The sequence below is a fragment of the Schistocerca americana genome, chromosome X, assembly GCF_021461395.2.
Source record: "Schistocerca americana isolate TAMUIC-IGC-003095 chromosome X, iqSchAmer2.1, whole genome shotgun sequence".
Lineage (NCBI taxonomy): Eukaryota > Metazoa > Arthropoda > Insecta > Orthoptera > Acrididae > Schistocerca > Schistocerca americana.
This window is the reverse complement of record NC_060130.1, coordinates 104723509-104743571: the sequence shown is the minus strand read 5'-3', so window position 1 is coordinate 104743571 and position 20063 is coordinate 104723509. Positions and strand designations below refer to the sequence as shown.

General features: G+C 39.9%; 1 protein-coding gene across 1 annotated transcript in view; it reads left to right on the top strand.

The window, feature by feature from the left end:
* The window catches only part of LOC124555839 (cytokine receptor-like), a 235194-nt gene that overhangs the window by 196890 nt on the left and 18241 nt on the right, over nucleotides 1–20063 (top strand). Inside the window, exon 19 of the mRNA XM_047129904.1 lies at nucleotides 19112–19207. Coding sequence (XP_046985860.1) covers nucleotides 19112–19207 — 96 coding nt within the window. The remainder of the gene's footprint in view (nucleotides 1–19111; nucleotides 19208–20063) is intronic.

Genomic DNA, 20063 nt, shown 5'->3' with positions numbered 1-20063 from the left:
TTTTATTGTGTCCTAATCTTGACTATGAATTGTTTTTCTGTCATTGATCCATTGCTCTCAGGGTTTGTAACTGTTCATCAGTATGAAGGCTAAGTCCGATAAACCAATATCACTAAATTGACGTCTAACACTCGTCTTACTATACCATCATGTTGAGAACAGTAAAGATTAACTTTCTTCAGTCGAATGACTGAGCAACACTTCAATCTCTATCTCACAAATTATCAAACTTCCAAAACTGAAACAATCTAATAGCGTTGGCATCCAGGCAACTATCACAAAAGTACTCAAGAGTGAATCAAGAGCAACTAACTTACTGAACATTTCCATATCCAAGTTGCACTGTCCTTGCGTCGAATTTCCTTTTTCGATGCAGCTACAACTCTCTTCCATGCTAAATGTTATCTTTGACTGAATTACTTTCTTGGATTTAACCTTTGTTAATACAATTTTTAATTTATTCTATAGATGTTTGATAAAGAATCTATGATAATCCTTTCCTTTTATCTCCCCTTTTTGTATGCTACTCTCAGTATGAATGATATAGGTGTTAATCAAAATATAACCAGTGTAGATATTATCATACGTAGGTTCTGTCACTGATAAGATGACTCTCTTCCCTACTTTAAGTTTCCATTAAGTTTGTTAATTGGGGTTTTCTGTCCTTGGGGGGTTTCATATTGTGTAAATATCACTACTCAGTTTCATACTAAAGTATTCACAACTTAGGTGGTATCATAGATAAATAAGTATCACAGAGAATTTATATAATACAGAATAATAAATATTTTTACAATAATAAAAAGATATTTATTTTATTTTATTTATTTATTTCATTCATGTTCTGTAGACCCATTAGCGATAAAATGCTTGGGTGTAGAATGTGTCATTTACATAGGTTTGAGACATTTGTTTATAATAATAGGTTGTAGAATGAATAATATATTACATAGAAAAAATATTTACAAGAATTTTTTTTGTAAAAAGCTACAAATTACATTGAACAGACTTACAATAGATCAAAATTAATTCACATATTCTCATACATAAATTGGTCCAGTGAGTAAATGGTTTTACTTAGAAGATACAGTTTAAGTTGATCTTTAAAAGTAGGTGGATCAGTAACTGACATTTTTATTGCCTGAGGGAGGAGGGAGAGCATTAAATATTTTTATGCAAGAGTAGTGTACTCCTTTTTGCACCATACTTATATTCTTTTGTTCAAGATATAGATCATTTTTTACCCTAGCGTCATAGTTATGATACATACTGTTCATTTCAAAAAGGGAATGGTTTTTACACAAGAAACACATGAGAGAGAAAATGTACTGAGATACTGTTGTGAGTATTCTCAGTTCTTGGAAGAGTTTCCTGCAGGAATGTCCATAACTGGCGCCACACAGAATCCTGGCTCTTTTCTGGACTATGAGGATTTTGTTTGTCTTTGGCTGGTTTGCCCAGAATATAATTCCATAGGCCATCAGGGCATGAAAATAACCAAAATAAGCAGTTTTCAAAGTATTTAAGTCACTGAAGGAAGCAATCGCATGAATAGCGTAAATTGCTGAGCTTAGTTTTTTTATATAGGTAAGGAATGTGCAAGGACCAGTTTAGATTGCTATTAACAAGTAGACCCAGGAACTTTATTGACTCCACTCTTGCTAAATTTCCATCATTGTATTTAACATTAATCTCACCTTCAATATTTTGGCTTGTATGGAATTGAATCAATTCAGTTTTTTTTTCAAAGTTTAGTGGTAATCCATTAGAGGTAAACCAGTTAAGTCTCCTGAAAAATTGCATTTACAGTGATCTCAAGATTAGTATTTGTTGAATTGTCAACCAGAATCGTTGTGTCATTGGTAAACAAAGTAAATTTTATCTTAGCCCTTGTACACATTGGAAGGTCATTAATGAAAATAAGGAAAAGTAGAGGAACCAGAATAGAGCCCTGTGGGACTCCACAGTTTATTGTGCCCCAAGAAGAGGACACTGGTTCCCCATTAATGTCGTTTACCATGACTTTCTGTTTCCAGTCCTTTAAATAGGAGGCAAGCCACATCCCTGCTTCTCCAGTTAACCCATAAAATTCTGCCTTTCTCAGAAAAATCTCATGGATCACGCAATCAAACGCCTTAGAAAGGTCACAAAAAATTCCAGTTGGAGACATTTTATTATTGATTGATTCAAGAATTGCTTTGGTGAAAGAATATGTTGCATCTTCCGTTGAGATGTTTTTCTGGAAACCGAATTGACTTTTATTGAGAATATTGTGTTTACTAAGATGTTCAAGAATCCTTCTGTGTACATGATTCTCGAGAATCTTGGAGAAACAAGTTAAGAGTGAAATAGGATGATAATTGGTTACTTCGTTTCTGTCACCCTTCTTGTACAATGGTTTCACCACTGCATATTTAAGTCTATCAGGGACAATTCCTAGTCTCAGTGATTCATTAAAGATGTGGCACAGGACTTCACAAATCGAAATGTGTGTGTGTTTCAACACTTTGATGGAAATACCGTCAATACCAGTTGAGTGTTTGTTTTTATGGTCCTTATTATCTTCTTAATTCCCTCAACAGTGACAGGAGGCATGCTAAGCTGGGGTGTTGCACTAAGTCCACTTGTTTGTAAAAGATTCAGAGCCTCATTTATAGAACCATTACACCTCATTTTATCTGCTGCAGTCAAAAAATGCTTGTTGAAAATTTTTGCAACATTTTCACCTTTATCAATGATATTCCCATTATGTCTAATTTCAATATTTTCTGCATCCTTTGAGTAACTACCTGTTTCTATTTTAATAATACCCCAGATGGCTTTTATTTTGTTGCCAGAATTATCTATTTCTGATTTGATTAACATACGTTTTGCCTTTATCAGAACTGCATTTAAGATCTTGCAGTACCTTTTATAATGAGCTCTCATTTCAGGATCATTTGTATTTCTGAGAGAAACATAAAATGTTTTTATTCCTTTTGTGAGCCACTGTTTGCTGGTATGGCTCTGGTACTTGTTCTTTGCAGTTCTTAGAGGGAAGACAGCTTCAAAGTGGCACATAAATTCATTTATAAATAGGTTAAATTTGTCATTGAGTTTCTGTGCTCTAGAAATTGGAACCCAGTCAATGAGTTGAAGATAACTGTTGAAGATCATGAGTTTATTAATTACCCTAAATGACCTTTTACAGACTTTGTCCTTCTTGTGTGGGCATATATCATTGATAGTTATCAATTGGCCATCATGGTCTGAAAGACCATTTAGGACTTGTTTTACTGTTGCATTGGTGTTTCTATTCTCATCAATGAAAATATTATCGATAAGACTTGAACAGTAGTTCGTAACCCTTGTGGGGAAGTCTACCATGGGTGTGAGGTTGTATGTGTTCATTATATGTAGCAGGTCAGCTCTACTACTATCATAATCTATAAAGTTAATGTTAAAGTCTCCTAAGACTACAGCATTTTTATTTTTTGAATACATATGGGATAGGAGAGATTCGAGTTGCTTAAAGAGCATACATTGCTTCCCTGAAGGGGCCCTATAGACTGTTACTACAATGAGTGACAGGGTCTTGGTGCTAATTTCTGTGCTGATCAAAACAGTATTTTGTGAGCTCTAGAGATCTATACATTATATTCTTTTTTACATATATAATTACACCACCCTTCTGCACACTGTTTCTACAAAAGTGAGAGGCAATATGATAGCCATCCAGATTCAGCATATTGATACCCTCCTTTACATGGTGTTCGGTAAAACAAAGGATATTGGCATTATCAATAGTATTACTGTCACTAATATTCATTGTCAACAGTTCTAGTTTACTTCTTAGCCCCTTTATATTTTGATGGAAAATACACAGTTTGTCACATTTAGTATTGACTTTTTGAGGAAGTGAGTTGCTAGGTTTCAAGATGGGTGAGTTGTTGCACACGCTCGTTAGATAATTGATCTTTTGCTGAGTGTCATTTCTGACTGACTTACCTAAGTCATGGTTTTCCCCTTTTTGTTGCGAAACCATAAAAAATCTTGATTTAGTAGAGCAGGTTTTCTAGGCCTCAAGCTCCTCTTTTGATTGTAGACTGCTGCAGGCCTTGGTGACACTACAGTAGTTTTGATGGAACACTGTGGTCTAATTGTTGATCCTGCTGCAGTTAATGTTTCAGATGCTGTAGTTGATGTATCTGAAGTTGATGACACTTCCACTCTTTTGATTGTAGACTGCTGCAGGCCCTGGTGACACTACAGTAGCTTTGATGGAGCACTGTGATCTAGTTGTTGATCCTGCTGCAGTTAATGTTAATATTACTGGTGCTGTAGTTGCTGTAGCTGGAGTTAATGACACTTCCACTGACGATGGGACAGTTTATGTAGTAGAAACTGAGCTTGACAAATCATCTATGTCGATTTCTTTACTTGAATCGTTTCTCAATTTACCCGAAGTCACTGCAGTTGTACCACTCTGTGATCCTAGATTAGGCTCCACCATACTTACTGCTATTGGTGGATACTGTGATTCATTGAATTGATTTAGGTTTTCCAGTATTAAGTCACACAATCTAGGTTTGTCACTGCTGTTACTGTGCATACCACACATTGTGAAGACTTCTCTTAGATTGGCAGCTTTAAGAAAGCTCACGTTGCAGAACAGTTTGCACATTTTCTCAATTTTACGATTTGTAATTTCTATTTCTTTATTTACACGAGATGTTTTTGTTAGGTCATGTCACTCAGGAATACTTAAAATAGTTATTTTGAGTGCTGGCACACACACTAGCAATTTATTCAGATCTCTTGTTTAATGTTTTGCTTCGTTTTTGTAAATATCATTTGCTCCAGCTATAATTATAAATGAGTTATTTGAACCCGAGTCTTTGTATTTGTGGATATCTTTCGCAACAACATGCAGAGGCGCACCTGGTTTCACTAGACCCATATTTAACTTTTCCATTTTTTCTTTCAGTATTTCAGCTAGCCCTCTTCCATGACTGTCTGAGAATAAGTAAATATTTTCTTGATTTACTTTCCGATTTTCAGCCCTGTCATTTTTCCCCTGCAATAAAGTGTTCACCTTATCATAACATTTGTTTCTAATATATAATGTAGTAGTACCTTTTTTTGCTGCCAGAACGAGTTAAATGTTTTTCATTAAGACCTTTTGCTGTAAGGTATTCACGAGAATTCGCAATGATCATAACATGTAAGCTTTCACGGCCTGCGTCTTCATTAATTAAAACTTCTGGGCTGAATTATTGTGGTCCATATGTAAAATTGCTTCTCCTTCCTGACATTTCATTGCCTACTGTGGGCAACATCTTCTGAGGTGAGTTGGCGACTGGCTCCTAGGCGCTGGAGGTCCCGCTTATATAGAACGCTTAGATGGCACCACCACTCATCACGTGCTTTCAACTTTAAAACTATCTCTGGCTAGTGCCATCTGTCTCGATTATAGGTAATCGATAGTCACTTCATTGGTACAGAGTCGACCGCCATATCTTGTCTAGTTTTAATCCTTCTTCTTTTTTATTAAAATTATTTTCGTGCTTGTAGGTCTCTATAGCTTCTCTATACATGCGGGTATAATAATGTGAAGTCATAGCTATCACGTTTGTTTCTCTGAATTTTATTTCATGATCAACATCTTTGAAAACGTGTTCTGCAACAGCTGATTTGTCAATTTGTCCCAATCTGCAGTTCCTTTTGTGTTCAGTTAGGCAGGTATTAACACTCCTTTTAGTTGTTCCGATATAAACCATGCCACAGTTACACAGAAATTTATACACACCTGGCATAGCTAATGGGTGTCGTGCATCTTTCACTGATCTTTTTGGATGTATTGGTTATTAAACGGGCAGATGGGACTATAGGGCACAAGGTTTATAGGAAAGACACACACACCGATCGTTACCTACATAAGAATTCGAAGCATCATCCTAGGCAGAAGAGAGGAGTCATAAAAACTTTAGTGGACAGGGCTAATAACATCTGTGAGCCAATTTATTTGCAAGAGGAATTAACCCATTTGTGAACGGCTATCAAGAGAAATGGGTACACTGCCAACTAAATAGATCGAGCACTCCATCCTAGAAGAAAAGCGTCGAAAATACACGACAACAACAACCGTCTGCTGGAAAAGTTTTTCTTCCATTTATTCATAACATCACGGACTGCATTGGGAAAGTTTTGGCCAAATTTCAAGTGGAGACAATCTTTCGACCTACCAAGAAAATTAGTGAAAGTTTAAGATCGGTGAAAGACGCACGACACACCTTAGCTACCCCATGTGTGTATAAAATTCCATGTAGCTGTGGCATGGTTTATATTGGAACAACTAAAAGGAGTGTTAATACCCACCTAACTGAACACAAAAGGAACTGTAGATTGGGACAAATTGACAAAACAGCTGTAGCGGAACACGTTTTCAAAGATGGTGATCATGAAATAAAATTTAGTGAGACAAACGTGATAGCTATGACTTCACGTTATTATACCTGCATGTATAGAGAAGCTATAGAGATCTACAAGCATCAAAATAATTTTAAAAAAAAAGAAGAAGGATTAAAACTAGACAAGATATGGCGATCGACTCTGTACCAATGAAGTGACTATCGATTACCTATAATCGAGAGAGATGGCACTAGTCAGAGATAGTTTTAAAGTCGAAAGCACGTGATGAGTGGTGGCGCCATCTAAGCGCTCTGTATAAGTGGGACCTCCAGCGCCTTGGAGCCAGTCGCCGACTCACCTCAGAAGATGTTGCCCGCAGTAGGCAATGAAACGTAAGGAAGGAGAAACAGTTTTATACATGGACCACGGCAATTCAGCCCGGAAGTTTTAATTAATGAATTCGCAATGACTTTCTCCTTTTGCACTACAGTACTGTCTGATAATACCTGATATCTATTACTTAATTTGATATGAAAATTATCTGTAGAAACTTTCGCCTGATGAGCCTTTTTAGGTGTGTAGGACATGTTACAAAGCAGGTCAAAGTGAGTGTCCGCTGCTTTTACATTCACCGACTTGGTTTTTTTCTACTGAGAAGGCATTTTTTAGTTTGTTTACTTCAGATTTTAGCCGGCACACATCATTCATTAATGTTGTAACAACACGTTGTTCAATGCCTGCATCATATGCCATGAAAAGTTCGTTAATGGCGTTGCACTGATTACTACACAAACACGTTTTATTGATTGCAGTGTAATTTAAACTGAGTGCGACAACATAATTTGAATGAACCCACTGTTGAGCTTCTTCACACATACGGAGTCCCTGCATTACATTTTCTTCACATACATAACACTTCAATTCAGTTTATTAGCGTCCTTGTAGTACATCATCAAAATGACATAGGACTTGTCAATAAACATTACAATTTAAAATACATGTACAAGAAAATTTATAATTGAATTTACTTGTCACTTAGACCTTACAATTTTAATAGAACTATAAGAACATTAACATAAAAATATACAAGTAGGATAACAACATACAAAAAAAAAAGCTAGTGATTCTCACATCAAAGACTGGTTGGCTCTGAGCACTATGGGACTTAACATATGTGGTCATCAGTGCCCTAGAACTTAGAACTACTTAAACCTAACTAACCTAAGGACATCACACACATCCATCCCCGAGGGAGGATTTGAACCTGCGACTGTAGCGGTCACGCGGTTCCAGACTGAAGTGCCTAGAACCACACAGCCACACCAGCTGTCATCAAAGATTATTTCCATTCTTACATTAACACTGCTTGACACTTTTATAGAAACAGCAAGTATTTAAATGTGAGCAATTACACATATTTATTAGGTCCGGGAAATATTAACTGCGCTTTTATTGTCAATGATTCATAAACTCTTGAATACTGTAAAAACTACTGCTCAATAACATGTTTTTTAGTTCTTTTTTAAATATGTGCAGTTTTGGTATTATTTTTAGTTCTTTGGGGAGAGCACTGTAGAGGATTTTGGGTTGGTATAGTACACTTTTGTGATACATAGCTGTTTTATGAATTTCTCTCTGGAAATCATTCCTATTCCTCGTTTTATAGTTGTGTAATTCTCTGTTTAATGTAGAAAATTCCTCGTGTTCTTTTAAGAAACAAATACTTTCATACATGTATAAGGATGGTAGTGTCATGATTTTTCATTCTTTGAAAGCATGCTTACAAGAGTCTCTATATCCTATACCTTTTATTATTCTGACTGCCTTCTTTAGTAGTCTAAATGAATGTTTTGTTAGACTGTTGTTCCCCCAGAACTGTACACCATATCTTAATAAACTGTGCATGAATGAGAAATAAACACATAAAACTTTTTTAATATTACATGCGCTTTTAAGCGTTCTAAGTATATAACGTGTTCGACTTAATTTTTTGTTCAATGATATACCCAGTTCTACTGTAAGGTTAGTTTTTATTTTATTTGTAATATGTCTCAAGTTGATCCATGTTGTTTTTTTGGCATTCACAATGAGTCTGTTTTCATTAAACCATCTGTCTGCTTCGTCTGTTGCTAATGTGACTTTTTCCTGTAAGTCAGCTTATTTTCGTAATTTGAACTGGAGTGATTTACCACAACACCAATACATGACGCCATCTTGTCCTTATGAAACACATCACAGAGAATATATATTGTGCATTGAATGTGAGAATTTCAAGCTTCTTAAAAAGATTTCTGCATGTTTGTCTAGAGTGGAACACAGATAAGGTTCTGGGAATGTATCTCAGTGTTACAGGAACTCTTCTAATGTATATAAGGACCCTTGCAATAGAAACTGTCTTACGATTTTTTTAATAAAGGGCTCATCATCTACTAAACACATAATTTCTGAAAGGAAGGCATTAAAAATCTTACAGTCCCTGAAAAGGACCCCCTTCTGCATCATCCTCACTACTGTAGGCTATGCTCACAGTGTATATCTTCTTTTCTTTTAGTATCATGACTGTGATAATACACTACTAGATTTAAAAAATGGGATTTTTATCCTTATGAAACACATCACAGAGAATATATATTGTGCATTGAATGTGAGAATTTCAAGCTTCTTTAAAAGATTTCTGCATGTTTGACTAGAGTGGAACTCAATTCATGATTCTTGTGAGTCTTTTCTGTGCATATAGCGCTTTTCTACCTCGTGGCTGATTTCCTCAGAAATGTGATTCCATATGCCATGCTGGCATGAAAATAATTGTAATAAACTGATACAGTGGTTTCCATATTTCTATAAGGACAAAAAACGCATATTGCATAAGTTGCCGAACACAATATTTTGCAGAAATCTAGGGTGTGGTTTCTCTAGTTTACTTTGATATTGATCTGTAGGCCCAGGTATTTTGAAGTATGTACCATAACTATGTGTTGGTCACCTAGTTTTGCTCCTATTTATTCATCTTTAGAGATAGTGTGAAACAATAAAGTTTAAGCCAGCTCACCAACATCTCTAAAATAAGGTACTTCCCTGCTGCACAATTTGTACCTAGTTATGTAACTTTGTGTGAAGCTAATTTGTGACTGACACAATCACTTTTGTCAAGTCAGAAAATATTCTGACCATCTTCATGTTTTTGTTGATGAATTACTAAATATTGGCAGTGAATGTAAATAATGCATTCCTGAAATTCAGACTGACTTTAGATGATGATATTTGGGTCACTAACTTGCTTTGCAGTCCTAGCATGCATTAGTTTCTCTAACATCTGTGAAAAACTTGTCAGCACTGAGACTGGCTGATAGCAGTATCTGCTTTATCTTCCTATGTACACTGATAGCTCAATTTGATGACCATAGGTGACAAAAGTTAACAGTTGTGCTGAATAACTGGAATGACACAGTTTTAACTTTGACACAAATATTTCTTACAATTCATTATATTATGTTTATTTTCATGAAAGGCACAGAATGCATTGCAGTCTCTGTAGTATGGCCATATGTTTACCATTTTTAATGGAGGGGTAAAAACTGAAATTACAATCAAATAAATATAGGAAATATTACCCACCTCTACAGCCGAGGTCACTAACACACATTTGTGCATTGGCTCTCACCTCAGGGATAAGCTCTTTTGAACCAGGTGGTGGATGAAATTTTCACTGCCTGTATTTGGCCAATATCCTGGATTAAATTCCAAACCTCTCCAAAGTGTCTCACGAAGTGAGGGCATGTGACACTGTTGATGGTAATCTGTGTGTGTCAGATGGAGACATTAAGCTCTGTGGCCTGCTTGGTGCTATTCACAAGGAGTAGGCACCAGGTTTCACCCTCTCCCTTCTCTCATCCTCTCCAACATGAACACAACACTACACACAGCCAAACATTTCAGCTACCTACTCTTAACAGTTACACTTACATACACAACTCATATTTCAAGATGGAAAGGTGCCCGTGGGTGCGAAGGATAGGGAAAACCTTTCCAATTAGCTGACTGAACCCGTCCTTAATGGTCTTCCAGCCATTCATGCCATATGACTTTACTTTACTTCATGGGAAATAATAACCATGTGGTTGCAGAGACAGTCACAAACAAAATGTGTACAACCATGAACTTTTCCAAACAATGGATTCCTTCACCCGCTAACAATACAGTGAGCTGACAAATGAGGAGGAGGATGAAGGAAAAGAAGGAGGAGGGCAAATGAAGAGGAGGTGAATAATAATAGAGAATAACAGATATTCATTGAGGTTACTCAGACATGGTAAAGAATCATCTTACCAGTGAAATTATAAGGTACTAGCAGCAGAAATCATAACTGTTGATGTTATAGCACATGCTATGTGGCAGTGTGTTGCTGTAAAGACTTTGTTTTCATTCATCGCACCTCCTGTCACTGTATAAACCTATCTACCATCTTCTCTCTGCCCCCCCCCCCCCCCCACACTCATTGCTCTTACTCACTGTGTATGCTATAATTTTGCCCTCTATTTCGCATTATTTGCTTCCTGATCCAACAAGTCTATATCTCCTTCAGTTTAATTACCTTGAGAGAAGAAAGTGTGAAATAATGAACTTTAATATTGAGATGAAACTACTTACTTATATAGTAAATGATAGGATTACTGGTCCTATTAGTAGCATTGGTAGGGAAAGAAACATTAATGAATTTATGTGGGAGAAACTGGGAGCTGATGATTTCTCTTTGTTTGTTTATATGTTTCGCACATAATTAGAATCACACATTGTTCACTGTTAGTTCATTGTGTATTTTAAATCCTTACAAAATATAAATTACATTTAATAAGTCATAAAAGTCAGTTGATTTCATAACTTCTGTAATTTTACGTAACTAAAGCAATTATTTTTAATGCAAGTACAATTTACATTCACAAATGTAAAACATAAATATAATTGCTGTTATACTGCTCTCAACAGAACATTCATTATAATCAAAGGCAAGAGATTCCTGTTGTTACTGGTAAGTGTGAATGCTGATTATGAACAATGGAAATATGTTTCATTTAAACTCAATGAAGTATTGAAGCAATATTTGATATGTTTTTGTTTTGCTGTTTTTCTTTAATTTTACCATTTTACTGAGGAATTGTGTTTTCTAGCACTATATGATACATCTGAATTGTTTCCTAGTTTTTAGTACAACATCCTGTTGTGCCACATTATGAACTAGCAATTTTCAAATAAAACATGAATTAAACATTGAAAGTTTCAAAACTATAAATACTCTTTATTTTTAAGCAACAGACAGAAGGATAACTATGTAGAACAAAAATGTCCTGTAGGTTATGTGACCCTTTATACAACCCTCTCTCAGTTTTTAGACTGTTCGCACTTCTGGGTTCTAGGGGAATCTTGTAGGACAGTGATCAAATATGCAGACAAAATGATTGGAATGCACTCATGCCCAATAGAGTTGCAACTCACCTAACATACAGGTAATGTGGTTACAATCTTAACTGACCAAGGCTACTAGGAAAACTACCATAGCTTATGTTTACTGATGATAGGCTAGCATAGTGTATGGTAGTTTTACAACTCTACACACTCACACTCTCACAGCTAATGAAACAGCCATTGAAGTTGATCATATTCTGTAGAACAGTAAGTTCTGCAACTGGGCAGTCTAATTAACCTCTGGTATCAATGTGACAGCATCAATTCGTTTGGACATGAATAGCTGACTGACGGTGATGTCCAAATAAAACGTGATATAGTGGTTGCAGCAGTGTTTATATAGACATGGATATTTGAATATTTTGATCACCTCAAAATGGATATATAGTGATAGGAATGGAATATGTTATGCTTGGTTGATGCATGGACAGTCCTTACTCCTGGACCTTACACAGACATGGCCCATGTGGCACGGTGCTGGGAACAGAAATGGCATAAGAATGGATATTTTGTAGGAAGGGCTGGTCGGTAAATACTGCACTATAAGGGTTAGGAATGATTTGTGAGAGAAAATTCTAATTTCATGAAGCCATGAAAGGTTATCGAAATCCTAACAAGAAATATGGATCAGCTGTGTCAGTCCAGAGCGATAGTGCATAAAGAAAATTGTGTTCCATTATCACTAATTATTGGGCTTGGTTAAAGTATTGAGAGCAGACACATAGGAGTGAATGATTTGGGATCTCTGATGGTCAGTCATGTATGGATGATAGCATTTGGCTGTGAAAATATTAGAATATTAATATTGGATATTTTTTAAATATAGTTTTTTATAACATTTCATTCATTATTATAGGTCTGAACTTTAACTTTTGCTTGTTTTCATTTTAATTTTATGTTAAAGCATCTTTTAGAATTTCCTGAGATGACATAATGCCTACCTTATTCTCTTTATTTGATACAGAATAGACTGAGAAATATGTGGTACATACTTGAATCAATAGTATACGAGCCTGTTGGATTACATTGTGTACAGAAAATGTACAAGTAATGTAGGACACATAAAAAGTGGAAAACATTTACTATCACTTATTTCCTGAGAAGCAAACATTTTGGTTATGCTCTCCAACATCACAGGTTATAAAGAACAATATATAAAAATTTAATTTAGTAGATGTTCTTTAACACATTAAATTCCATTTCCACCAGATAGTCTTTGAGCTTGAGAGTTTGCATCATATATACTACAATGCAGATTTTTAGGCAGACTTTCTAGAAGTTTGATAGCTGAATTCTGAGGTCCCTTTTCAAGTATTTTCAGTTGGTGAGATACTCTTCATGTGTTATTCTTCCCCCATGTTTTATGGGCTTTTACACTAGCATGTGCAATCCACTCTGAACTTTCTTTTGTGATGTGTATTATTGTTTTATGTCTGTATAATGATGTAAAAGCTGTTTCTGCATGTTTCAGAAGTCCTTCTTTTTAAAATGATCCTAATTGCTTTTTTTAAATGTGAACACACTTTTTGTTTCTTGGATGTTTGAGTTTCACCACACTGCCACTCCATGCTGCAGGTACAGTCCAAAGAGACCAAAGCCATTTTACTACTTACTACAGTAGCTGCTTCATTATGAATATGATGATGCTGAGTTCCTTAGAAACAGGATTACTATGCTGTTTCAATTTCGGTGCATTGTCTGCAGTAACACTTTAGAAACTAGTGGATTCTTCTTCTTCCAGCTTTGTGTCATCAACCTCAAAATTTATTTTTACAGACTTCTCTTTGTTCTTGAACACTGTATACATAGTTTTTTTCAGGTTATTTTCCCTGAGCCATTGAGCTGTGACATGTGCAGAAATATATGTTCTTCTCTCAAGCTGTCCCACATTTTGTTCACTGTTCAGTATTGTCATGTTATCTGCATACAGGATTTTCTTCTCTTTATCTTCAACACCTTCACCACTTACAGATAGTTTAAACACCAACAGCCACTTTACTGATCCCCACAGCACCCCATATTTGATGGCTTTGGTTTCTGACTGTTATAAGTTTCCTATTGATACATACTGTTTCCTGTTGCTTAGGTATGATGGTATCCACTCGAATGCCATAGTTTTCCAGTTTTGGAATAAGTCTTTCATTGGCAATGGTATCAAATGCTTTGGATAGGTCTAGAAATAACTTTTTATCATTTAAGGCCTGTATAATGTATTCTGACAGGCTGGCAGTTGGTGATTTTGTAGATTTACCCTTTCTGAATCCATGCTGTGACACTAAAAACATATTTTGCTTGTCCAGGTAATGAGCTAATCTATCAAAATAAGCATTTCCAGGATTTCTGATAAACCTTGTATAAGCAAAACTGGTCTGTAGTTGAAACTTCCTAGCAGATTAAAACTGTGTGCCAGATCAATAACTGAACGGGACCTTTGCCTTTTGTGGACAAGTGCCCTGTAGTTGTTGGAGACATCCTTATCCCCTTTCTGACACACTGGCACAACCCTGCTTATCTTCAGTTTTGATTCAATATTTCATCACCACCAGCTGATTTGTTGGACTTTAATTTCTGTATAGTCTTCCTCAGTTTGTCTTCTGTTATTGGTTTCAAGAAAGTGATACTGTATGATATTTTTGATAGCTTGGTAATCTTCTTTTTTGGACTGTCTTTCCAATCTTACGCTTTCTACCCAATTTATATAATTACCGTTGAGGATGTTTGCTATTTCTCTTCCCTCTGTAACCACTAAGTTGTCTATTTTCATTAACCTGATCTCTGTTTATTTGTTTGGTCAATATTTTTCCTTTCTTTGAGTATTAATTGCATAACAAGCTGCCTTTATTATATTTTTTGAGTTCATTATGTTTGTGTTAATTCCCTTGCTTTTACCTGTATTATCATTTTTGAGTATTTCTTTTAGGATATTTTATAGTTGAAGCGCGGATGTGTGGTATCACCGCTCACGGTCATTAATGTGTGGTGAACCGGCTTTATTGCTATGCCCACGCTCTATGTTCAAGGGAGAGGCTTGGTGACAGATTGACTATAGCAGTTTTGTCGTGACACATTTATTCTTTGGAAGACTTACTCTATGTTACAAATGCAATGCATCATTAACGTTCATCCGTACAGGCATGTTGCCCTAGCAGTACGGCTCGATCACAGATCCCGGAGGGTGTACACTCGAGTGATCAGCTGTGGCGCGACTGCGTGGACCGAGTGAGACAGTGAGATAAAGGCTGCGTCACCGAATGTCCAGCTCCTGGCGTAAGCGGAACCGCCGCGATGTCTGCGGAAGGGAGGAAGGCACTGTCAAACAGAAGGGTGCACTCTGCGAAACGAGCAACTGCATTTCAGACTGTGCATACACGTTTGCGGGGGAGTCACGTTAACTTTACACACGTGGTCCACGCCGGCGAAGTTGGTGGAGTGGTGACATGTGTCGCGTTGCATTGACCGGCTCGCACTGTCCCCTTGCTTTGTTCCGTGTGTCCGGTGTGTGACACACCATTGCCAAAATTTGGCATAGCGGCATAGCTGCACTCACGAATGCCGGGCGTCGCTTACTTGTGTTAGCTGTGCCATAGTTCAGCCCTTCACGCATTTGAACGGTGCAGCTGCCACACAGATCCTCCCTTGGAGATCGGAGTTCCGTAGCTGCTAAAACGCGGCAATCTTTCTGTGGCACACGTGTGTTTAAAGTTTGCGTGCTGCATAATGACAGTACGGCAGTGTTGGCTGGCGTCAGTCAGCATTGGAAGGGCGGCGGCCCGTGACGTCAGTGTGCCGGACTGGTGAGCCTGCGGTGGGTGTGTCCTAGCGTGGTCGGCTAGTGACAGTGGCATGGAGCACTGGCCACCACTGTCTGTAGCGTGCGCAGTGAAGGCGCACGCTGCAGGTCATTTAGTATTACATCTTGAAGGCACTGACATCTCAATAATAACACCGAGCATCCATAAAAGCTACAGAACAAGTTCACTATTTACATTATTCAGAGTGGCAAGTCCAAGTGTTCATATGATACAGCGTTCCACATGTTCACCAAGTGACTCAGTCACGTGAACACAGCGCAGCATTCAAACCGACCTTGATGCTCGAGACAACGGAGGTCTGGAGAATATGTGCTAGTGCAGTACCATCGGGACTCGAACGCGGGTCCGGGAGCCCAACGGACAAGCCGGGTGGTGTGGAGTGCAATGTCCAGAGCTCGACAGCGACGCATATAAGTTAAACTGACGTGGATGCTGAACCAGGCTCAATGCTGGACACGGCAGAGGCAGAAGGATATGAACGTGGTCCAGGAGCTGCAACGGACACGGAAGGCATCGTCCGGGGCTCGACTGGAGGTACCGGCTGAGGGCGCGGGCAGCTAGAGCCGGATCTCTACATTGGAGAGCGGCTCGTGGACGCCGGATTCTGACGGCGTTTGGCAGCTCGTGGACACCTGATTCTGTCGGCGTTTGGACGCTCGGGCACGTGTTTGCTGTTTTGGGTGGCGTGGCGCGTTGGTGGCGCAGCATGGGCGTTTGAATCAGATGCGGCGGCTGGCATGTGTGATGTAGTCCACTGGCGGCTGTGGTGGGCGAGGTCCAGGCGGCCAAGTGGGCCACCTGGGCGGGGTGGTGGGAGGCGCACGTGGCAATGCAATGACAGCAGGCTGCACCTGTGTATCACTGGCGGCTATGGGTGCGCGCTCCGTCTGACCGCTGGTAACCAGATCTTCCACCGGGTCGAAGAAATGCATGGATGTTGGAGTGGGCAATATGTAAGCTGGCTTGACACGGTCGATTGACACTGCAGACGGCTTCCCATTGCACTCGATGACCAGCATTTTGTCTCCTCGGGCAATCACGCGATGTGGTCCGCTGGGGCAGCCGGAGAGGTGGCTGTACTGCATCCGTACGCAACATGACGTGCGTGCAGCGCTGCAGGATGGCGTGCACGAATACATTCCCAGTGCCGTGCCGCGTCGGTGCGTGCACTTGGAGGCCGACCCTGTGAGTGCACAGGCGTTCTGCCAGAGTGGGTGCCGCGGCATTGTGTGGGAGTGGTACATCCTCAACGAAATCGCCCAGGATTGTCAGAGGCTGTCCGTATATGAGGTCGGCAGGTGACGCATCGATCTCCTCCTTCGGTGATACTCGCAGGCCGAGTAGCACCAATGGGAGTGTCTCTGGCCACGAGGTGTCGTGGCAGGTCAGGCCGGCTTTCAGACGCCGGATGGTAGCTTGTTGTCCTGTGTAACTGGATGCCACACAGTCTGGCGACGTGCGCGAACCGTGCGCAGTCGCACTGGCGGCCACGGTCAGTTGTCATGTGAGTGGGACATCTGAAGCGTGCCACCCAGGTGTCGACAGAGTCGGTGGCGACGGTCTCGGTGGTGATGTCCGCAACGGGCATTGTTTCCGGCCAAGCGAGTGAAGTGGTCCGCCATAGTTAGCTGATACTGCTTGCCTCAAGAGAGAGGAAGTGGGCCGACGAGGTCCATGTGCACGTGCGCAAATCGGCGTCTCGCGTCAGGAAAGTAGCCCACGGGTGCGTGGGTGTGCCTTCCAACTTTGGCTTGCTGACATGCTGTGCAAATGTGTGCCCATTCGTGGCAGTCCTTCCGAAACCCGGGCCAGACAAAACGCGAAGCCACGAGCGCCGCAGTGGTGTCGGTGCTGGGGTGTGACAGTCCGTGGATGCGGTAGAAGGCACTGCGCCAGAATTTCTCCGGAAGGAATGGTCAGTGCGTGTCGGTTGAGATGTCACACAAAATCTTCCGTGCAGAGCTGGGGACAGGCACCAGCTCCAGTTGCAGGCCACTGGAAGTTTCGTGACGCAAGCGGTGCAGCTCTTCATCACTCTCCTGTACTTGGGCGACGTCCTCAAAGTTCACAGGGGCTGACATGACGGCACACGCTCGGAACAAACAATCGGTGACGATATTGTCTGTCCCCAAAATGTGTCAGATCACGTCGGGGTCACCAGTGAAGCAGGGACGTGTGGTATCACCGCTTACGGGCATTAACATGTGGTGAAGTGGCTTTATTGCTGTGCCCACGCACTATGTTCAAGGGAGAGGCTTGGTGACGGAATGACTACAGCAGTTTTGTCGTGACACATTTATTCTTTGGAACACTTACACTACGTTGCAAATGCAATGCATCATTAACGTTCATCCGTTCAGGCAAGTTGCCCTAATGGTACAGCTCGATCCCAGATCCCAGAGGGTGTACACTCCAGTGATCAGCTGTGGTGAAACCGCGTGGACCGAGCAAGATAAAGGCCGTGTCGCTGAATGTCCAGCTCCTGGCGCAAGCGGAAGCGCCGCGATGTCCACGGAAGGGAGGAAGGCACTGTCAAATGGAAGGGTGCACTCCGCGAAATGAGTGACTGCGTTTCAGACTGCGCATATGCATTTGCGGGGGAGTCACGTGGTCCGTGATGGTGAAGTCGGTGGAGCGGAGACATGTGTCAAGTTGCGTTGACCGGCTCGCACTGTCCCCTTACTTTGTTCCGTGCATCTGGTGTGTGATGCACCATTGCCAAAATTCGGCGTAGCAGTATAGCTGCACTCGTGAATGCCGGGGGTTGCTTACTTGTATCGGCTGTGCCGTAGTTCAGTCCTTTGCGCATTTGAACGGTGCGGCCGCCACACAGTTTTCAGCTTTCTCCAACTGGCTCAGATCCTGCAGCTTCTTATGCTGTTCTAATATTTCATTGGTAATCCGCTGTGTTTGATTCTGAAGCTTCTCTTGTCTTTATACTTTGGGGGAATGCTATATTAAAATGATATTTAATTGTTGTAATAACTGAACCAGACTTTTCATTTATATTGTGTACCAGTAGGGCTTCATTCCATGTTTCCCAATTTCATATTGTTTCAAAGTTGTTAATAATGTACGTTTTGATTCTGATGCTATGTCATTACTTCAGCAAAAGCAGATCAGCTGTCCATGATGGTCAGGTATTTCTGTCTGAACTACATGTGACTCATAGTCATATCTCTTAATAATAGTAATAATGTCAATAAGTGCCTGACTTTGAAAAGGTTACTCCTGTTGATGCACATATGGTTGCCTCCATGTTATAAGGTATTGACAATTCTTCAAAATCCTGCCTTTCTTAAATCCTTTTCCCATTCAATACTGAAATTTCCACATAACGTAGTACTTCATCAATTTTATGGGACTATACTTTTAAATGGTATAATGATTCTATGGTGTTGGTATTGTATATGTCTAAGGGATAAAAAAATTCATTTGCCTTATTTCAGGATGAAAATGATGTTGGTCATACAGATGTGACATGGCTGCTGAAAGTTGATAATTTGCGTATGACACAAAATACACAGCCAGTGGCTGATAACGAGGTCAGAGCATGTAACTACTGTTCTATTAATAATGAAAACTGACAAAATAACTTAATTAAAAGAATGGCAATGTTACACTCTCCAGTCATGTTAATGTGACCATGTGTAAGAAGCCCAAATAACCACCTTTTGCAGCACTGACTGTGTTTATACATGAACAAAGAGAGTTAATGAGGTTCTGAAAGGCACTGACATGGATGTGGAGACATACCAACTCCAGAGCTGCATTACATCTCTCAGCTGAGAATTGATGGTGCAAACAACCTGATCCAGGGTGTCCCACATTTTTGATCGGATGTAAATATAGGATATTTGTTGGCCAAGGGAGTACGGCAAACTCTTCCCGGTGCTCTTCTAGCCATGCATGTGCGCTGCGAGCTGTGCAATACATTGCAGTGCCCTGCTGGTAGATGCCACTGTGCTGAGGAAAAACAGACTGCATGTAGGGGTGGACATGGTCCCTAAGGATAAATACATACTCGTGTTGATCCACTCTGCCTTACAGAATAACAAGAGTACCCAGGAATGCCCTCTGGCCCGGGCTCTTCTGTCAATTGTTTCAGACATTTCATGCCGTACATACTGACAGCCGTCTATCTGATCTGAAAAGGCCACCTTTAGCTGCTCAATGGATATCCAGTTGCAATATTGGCACGCAAATCCCAGCCTTCATCCCCAATGAACAGCAGTCAGCACGGGATCACGAACCAGGCGCCTACTGTGGAGGCCCACAATGTAGCATTATTTTCTGAATGGTCATTGAGAAGACACTATTGGCAACCCATTGGTTCATGTGGGCAGCCAGTTGCACATATGTTCACATACTCAGCTATCGTTCACCCCTGTCATTTGTAGC